This window comes from Mytilus californianus, unplaced genomic scaffold (genome assembly GCF_021869535.1).
Source record: "Mytilus californianus isolate M0D057914Y unplaced genomic scaffold, xbMytCali1.0.p SCAF_4, whole genome shotgun sequence".
Lineage (NCBI taxonomy): Eukaryota > Metazoa > Mollusca > Bivalvia > Mytilida > Mytilidae > Mytilus > Mytilus californianus.
In genome coordinates, this window is record NW_026262690.1 from 32235640 (window position 1) to 32243379 (window position 7740).

General features: G+C 32.9%; 1 protein-coding gene across 2 annotated transcripts in view; it reads right to left on the bottom strand.

Moving 5' to 3' along the window:
* Positions 1-4523, bottom strand: part of LOC127737901 (leukotriene-B4 omega-hydroxylase 3-like) — a 122406-nt gene extending 117883 nt beyond the window's left edge. Inside the window, exon 1 of one of the 2 annotated variants that reach the window (XM_052248869.1) lies at positions 4257-4517. In XM_052248869.1, coding sequence (XP_052104829.1) covers positions 4257-4439 — 183 coding nt within the window. In that variant the 5' untranslated portion in view covers positions 4440-4517. Of the gene's footprint in view, positions 1-4256 lie in introns of both variants that reach the window. The other variant, XM_052248870.1, reaches the window with a different exon arrangement.
* Positions 4524-7740: the final 3217 nt, after the last annotated feature.

Genomic DNA, 7740 nt, shown 5'->3' on the forward strand with positions numbered 1-7740 from the left:
TTAATTCTTTTCTATTGTTCACATAGAATTCTATCTAACCAAAATAATCGGATTTCCCTAATGGTCATAAAAACAAGGTATTTAGTGATTAAAAATAGTAACCCCAAATTATGTAAAAATGTGAATAAGGTAAAAGAGATCTAACCAATAGAAACTGTTCTTATAAAAATAAGTATTCTAAAAGTCATTTTGATTGGTGAATAAAACAAGTCCAACCAGCACGTGTTCTTAGTGTTTAAAATAGGAAACCCTAAGGAATCAAACATTACTCTTATGGTTGGACTCGAAATAAACATATATAGACATCTTTGTTTTATTCACCAGGTTCGTAAACTTATAAATTTGTTTAATGAAAAATATAACGTAACCTTATTAATCTTTTAATGTAACTATTTTATAACAGAAATCTTTCTTTATTAACGTTACCATAAATATCATAATAAACTATTTTAATTAATTAATGAAGTATTTTGATAATTGTTAATTCAAGTTCATTTTAAGAATCACTCTTTTATTTCATATTAATGTATTTTGATTAAATTACTCTTATGGTTGGACTCGAAATAAACATATATAGACATCTTTGTTTTATTCACCAGGAGGCCTCGAAAGAACGTGAACGACAGTCCCCCAAATTGTCGTAGTTAAAATAGTGAACAGAGACATGTAAACCGCAGAGCGACAACATTTTTAACCTTCAGCGGGAGAGGGGAGGCAACTGCCCGAGACTGCCCTTTCCCCCTCTTTTCCCGCATAACAGTTATAAGAAAACATTGGAACAATCTGCAAAAAGACAAACAATGCAGTGAAATTTTTACCCAAGTGCCTATTATAGCATATGAACGTAACTAAAATAAAAAAAAAAACCTTGCGAAATCCGGGTAACAGTTGAAAGACTTTTGAAAAGTGAACCCATGCTTAAACAGTTTTAAGCAAAAAATCCCGATACACTGTTAGTAATAATCTGAATTATAGGCAACAAACTTATGAACGCTGTTAAGTCTTGAAATTTATTACGAATGTTGGTTGAAGGAACCGCATTTCATTATAATGACGAGAGTTCGGGAGACCAAGATATTAGTCTGTTGAATTATTCATCTCATGAATATTCATTAGTAATGTACATATTAATCTCAGTGTGTATTTTTTGAAATCTCAGTGAATAATTTACAATTCTCAGTGTGTGTTTTTCAATTTATTTAATCTCAGTGTGTCTTTTTAAAATCTCAGTGTGTAATTTTAAATTCTCAGTGTGTTTTTCATTTTTTTAAATCTCAATGTGTGATTTTAAAATCTCCGTGTGTAATTTTCGATTTCTCAGTGTGTTATTTTAAGTTTTTAAATCTCAGTGTGGTTTTTTTAATTCTCAGTGTGTATTTTTTTCAATAAAAGGGTTTAAACATAGTTTTGACGAAAACGGCTTGCCATATTTTTTAATTATTTTAGCGTTACCACACCATCATCGTATCATTATACATTCTACTACTAGTGGGTGTTTAACAACATTAACTACCCATGAGGGTCTCCACGGTCGGTATTATACATTCAATATCAAATGATTTGTTTACGTATACATGTATATGAAGTACATAGTCTGATGTCGTGATCACTCCCATTCTCCCCAGTGAACCCTTGGTATGTGTTACGTGACTTTCTGTGGTAGGTCTTAAGGCCAAATGGTCAACCCATGTTCTTGTTGAAGCCCACATGAAGAAGGAATTTTGTCGGATGGTAACATTTGTTGTTGGAATAAATGAAACATATGATGAGCCCTTGGGTATGATTTCTTTATATATTTTTTAAGACCGCCTGGGTATGACTGATTATTGTAAGAGGGGTCCCATCGCATTGGATGTACTGCAATCAATTGATGTCTTGTTTGCGTGTTGCATTGGGTAACTTTGTGCTGTCTCCGTACCATGGCCCAATATCCGTTCCATTTCACATTCCACCCGCAAGAGAATGGAATTTCAAATCAGCGTAACATAACTGAATGACGCCATGAACTTTAAGTACGATTTTCATGTTAACCATACGAATATATATGTCGGATTTTAGACAGAGTATAATGACAATTCCATTGACCAACTTAAAATCTCACTAGATCGCATAAACCAAAATGCAAAATCTACAATCTTTCTTGGTGGCGACTTTAATCTTGGCCACATAAACTGGGATAAGCCATACACAATTCCTAGCAAACGAGAGATTAAGCTTCATGCACAACTTCTTAATATCATAAATGAACATTCACTAAAGCAGATTGTAAAACAAAACCACAAGGGGATACAGAACACTCGATCTAATCAACTCAAGCCGGGAAACAGATTATTTTAGCATTCCAGAGATTAATCATATTTAAAGAAAATACTGAAAATAAATACAATAAACGGCAGTACAATTTCGATGGTTATATATTATGGGGGAAATATGGAAATATTGGGGGAAATGTGGCTATATTTATACGTATTGCCAACTTTCTGCGGGGGAAGAAAGGCACTGATCCAAAATTTTCCCGGTAGAAACATGAAATCATGCCAGTTCTCCCCGGCATGGGGGAATAATACCAATAACTATTTTTCTATTTTTGTGTTATTTGTTTTCTAACTTTGTGTTGTTTTTGTACAAATTTACTCCATGTATCACCTTATTCATTGTATGTTAAATTATTAACGTCTCCGAGGAGACATTATTAAGAATTGAACGATGGACAGTCTGCGGGCTGAAAGCTTCTAACTACCTGATTGGAAGATATTACTGAGACGTTAATAATTAAAGTTCTTTGATTGGTTGGGACAATTCAAACCTAGTAAATGTCTTTCAATCCCTTAGAGTATCGGATTTGTACTCTCTATTTTAGCAATTAGATTTTGCCTGGTCACCAATCATGCATATCGGTACACAGGTAACATTTATCTATAAATAGCCGAATCTCCTGAAGTTTTGTAAACACAGTACACACGTGGTTGTTTCACATTCAATCCAGTCGATCACTGTTACGTACATTTTATACACGAAGAAGACTTGAAGGAAATCATGGTTATGATATTTCATGATGATAGAATAAATTGTTTGACAAATATGTAAAGCATTTACAACCATAATTGTAATTGCATCCGTACAAAAATATCGGCATCTGATCAGTTTCAGATTCAATCTTCAACCTTGTCTTACATATGTCACCTAAATTTCTCGACCTCATCAAATATCATGAAGCTTAAATAAAGACCTATTCTACCTCTTAATACAAATGATAAGTATGATAATCGCACTCCCCGATCTTTAGGACAGGATTTGGGTTGGGATGAAAGTTGTCTATAGCTTATAGCTGGTGATGAAGAACAGAAGATCCAAAAATATCCAAAGGGGAATATAAGAAGGCTTTTGTGGGAAAAATTTGGTTGATTATATAGGGAATCACTGAAGCAAGACTGGAGCCCCCTTTTTAGGTCAGTCAGCGCCGCCCCCCTCCTTAAAAAATTCTGGATCCGCCACTGGCAGTGCTTAATTTCTATGAATGATTTGAAAGGAGATATGAAGTATACGTAATTAATTTAGACTTTAACCCAATTAAACAACAAACAAAACAATTTACTTCTAAAAATTAACCTACGGTCTTCTACAATGGACATGTCATTACAATATTTTAAGTTTTTAATCCTCCCAAATCTAGCTATGATATATAGAATAGTTGTGAATACATGTAAAAAAAAATTCCTTAATAGCAAAATTATGAATATTACTTAAAACAATGAGCAGGGTCAAGAACAAACTTCTAGTAATTGTTTTGATGTTTATTGACCATTTATACTATCTATATATATGCTATATGAGAAAAAGAGAAATAAAAGAAAATTATAAATTTCAAATACGAAAATACTGTTGTCATTTTAAAAGAACGGTCTCTCACAAAATATTATGTCAATCCGGTATGTTAAGCTTTGAAGGATTAGTAGGATAAGGACATTATTTAACACCCAACATTAAACGACATACTGCTTCATAATTTGTTTGGTAAAATTTGTTGATTTATTTGCAAGGCTATTTTGAATGAATTAATCTACAAAGCGAGAACACTTTCCACTTTCATCAGCTAAGAGACGGCTAGCTTTTTTTAGAAAAGCTATTACTTGTTATGTTTCCTTCCCTGTACCTTTGTTAATGGTTTTAGAGAATAAAGTATATCTATCTATCTATCTATCTATCTATCAATAACCTTGACCTAGAATTTATCGGAGATAAACATGTCTACATACCAGATGAAGATTACCACGGATCCAATGTTTTTGTTTGGTACTGTATCCAGGCAAAGCATCGAAAAAATATCGCATTCGTTGATATTTTATTAACAATCGGATCACAACAAAGAAAATGTACACAGTTATTCCAAAAAAGGCTGTTGAATAAAGAGATCCTGACAAAAAGCTTATGTTCGCCATGTTCAGTGTGCGTGTTAAAGTTCATCATAACAAATGGACAAATAGACATTTGCGGAAACTAGGTCTATACCTAGGATTACAATTAGACTTACGATTACAGTTGACGAAAAACAAGGGGTCATCTCAAAATACAAAAAGGTAACAACAGATATACCTAGTTAAAACAAATGATTTTTTTTTCGTTATGTAAATAATTCATTCCGAAGACACACCAATGCAGCGCAATTGCCACAAATAGTTAATTGTCACAACAGATTTGAATCGGTGTATTGGATATGTCACCAAAAAATCTTTGTATTTTAATTATTTTCCGATGGCGTGTTCAAGCTTTACTCTATAGAGTGCAATAAGTCTATTTAATTTTTTAGGCTTACTCTACTTATTCTGGTGTTTTCGAACAATCTGTTGTCTTGTATAAGGCGTCAATACTGAATGTCTGTTCAGATATATTTTGTCGCCGAACAAAAGATGCGGAGAACCATACGCGTTCCCCGAGAAACAAAGTACTTCTCTTTATAAAATGTATAACCAAAATTGTATCTTACCTTATTTTAAAAATCAGAAGAAATTTCGTTCAGAGGGTACTCTACAAACAGTGCACTTGAAAATAACGGGAAAATGCGATAAGCAAGTAACACAATATAATTATTAAGCCCGCCGTAGAGCAGTGCTTTTTAATTTTTTATGTCCTTCATTATTACGTTTTCACTTTTGAATCCGAAACTGCTCCCTAACTGTCTTAAACAGTGTTTGATTGTTTTTAACAATTTCTTCTCGCCTGATATACCTTTGCACCTTTTATCCCTTTGAATCAACGGAAAAAAATGCGGATAAACTTTGTGTGATCGTCAGAAGTGCACTCGAAAGTACATTTTTTAGAAAATTGTACCGGTCTCGGCTCATGAGTTACTGCTCATGCCTCGAGCAGACTAGACCATCCATGTGCATGGGAAAGAAGGAATTATCTACACCGTAAAAAAAAATCGTCTATACTCAAATGATTCCCAAGATCTCTATAAAAATTGCATAAAAACAATTAACTCAGAACCCGGTAGTTATTTTTACCTGCGTCGCTGGAGGCAAAAACAGGTCTAGTAACGGCTCGTCTCTGTCCGTCCGTCCGTTCGTCCGAAAGACCTTGCATATAAAACTTTTCTCAAAGCTTTTCTGGCCTCTATCGAAGGGAATGATTGTATATTTGGTCTGTAGCTTAAAAATTATGAGTTGCAGCGAGCGTGTATGATATTTTTACATCTGCCGTGCAGCCACTTCCTGTTGAAATTTGACAAGACTCATTGCACGAGATAAATTTTCGTCAAAGTTTTTTTGGCTTGTATGGAAGGGAATGATTTGATACAACTTGATAATTATGAGTTGCAGCGTGTAAGCAAATTTTAAGTCGACCATGAAGCCACTTCCTGTTTTCCAATAGTTTGAAATTTTACAACACTCATTATTAAGGAAAATGCTAGTCAAAAGTTTTCTTGTCTTCAATGAAAGGGAATGGTCAGGTACGCTTCAAAATACAAACAACATCAATCAATTACATGCAGTGACGCAGGTCCAGACCTGGTATTGGTCTTATTTAAAAAGTTGAAAAGAAAGATAGTAAAATTCTAACTATTTGAGTACAGTCACCTACTATACATTTCTATAAGAGCCTGACACAAAGATGTTCATTGATAACGGTATTGTATTTTTTTTCGTATATTTTTGATTTTTTTATACCAAAAACGTGGACAAAAGTGTTTGCCCAATTCAGAAAAAATAAAAGATAATAAATATATACCAATCGGCATGTATCATGCCATGAAAAATAAATAGTTCTTAAGCACCCAACCTTTGTATCCTCTCATTTTCTTACAAAAAATATGGAAAATGTATGTCTTAGCATAAACATTAATTATTGTCTACATTGTCTATCATGCTCCTTCGTTGATCGCCCTTTCTTTACACATAGCCAACGACAATACGATTGTTTTTATGTCTCACGTAAAATTTATTAAATGATGTTTTTCCATTCTATCATACTCCGTACATTAACAGCATGTTGAACCTGGATAACACCATGTGCAATAATTAATGTGTACACGTTACTTCATATATTTCTTAAAAAAAAACCCGTTGTTCAACTATAGAAAAAAACATCATAGGAGTTAGACTTTGCTTTTGAACGAAAGTTTATATTTGCGTTTTGAGACGACCCAAGATTTAAATGCTACCTGAAAGTGTAATTGTAATCCTAATCGTAGGTGTATGACAGTTTCCGCAAATGTCTAATATGACCGTATTTTCACCTCAACTACCCTGTGTACAGACTTACCTGTGCAGTTTGGAAAGTTTTAAGGCCTGGCATCCACTAGATATATAAAAGTTAAATTTATTTTGCATATCAGAAAGATAAAATCGTTTTTGGATTTTGATGGGCATTTTTCTTTCCTTCCTGCAGAAGGTGTAAAAATAAACAAACACCTGAATTGCATTTGATACTGTCCACTAGGTTTCTACCTTTAACTGACCTATAGATGTTTATCACATACTTACAACTTCTCGTCCAATCAAATTGCTTATATTTGCCTTCTAATTTTCATAGTACATACTTTTCCTGTGTACTAAGTAACTATACGCATGAATGACCACAAGGGTAAGATTTCATTGTATCGTAATCAAGATATTTAAAACAAAAATTGCCACTGGCTATTTGGAAATAAAATGCTGTGTTCCAAATTAAATTAAATAGTTTGTAATTAGTTTTCATGTTGATTTTTAAATATCCTGCTATTAAAATCTTTGGATCTAAAAAATGTTTTTGACAATTGCAAATTTTATCATTTAAATAAAGGGTAATACATATGGTTCTTTATACCTTGATTAGAGTACAACGATATCTTAAAATTATGATAATGTATCATCCATGCAATTACTTTGTACACAGAAAAGTGTGTACTATGAAACCTTGTGAAGGAAAACTAAAGCAACTTGGTGATAATTTTTTAAACTTTCTTAAAGAAGGTGATCTATTTCGTCATGAATTGATTGATTTATTGATTATTGGTTGCTTAATGTCCAGTGGCAAATATTTCATGCATGTTCAGGACGATGTCATGAATTGAAAAACTGTGATTATGTCTGAAGATAATGTGCCACCTATATATATATATATATATATAAACATATTCTGATAAATCTTTTAGTTTTTACTTTGAAATAATAAAAAAAAAAAAACAAACACAAAACACAAAACCTATAATCTCTGATCTATTGGTAGTTGCTTTTTAATGCCTATCTGCTAGACTATATC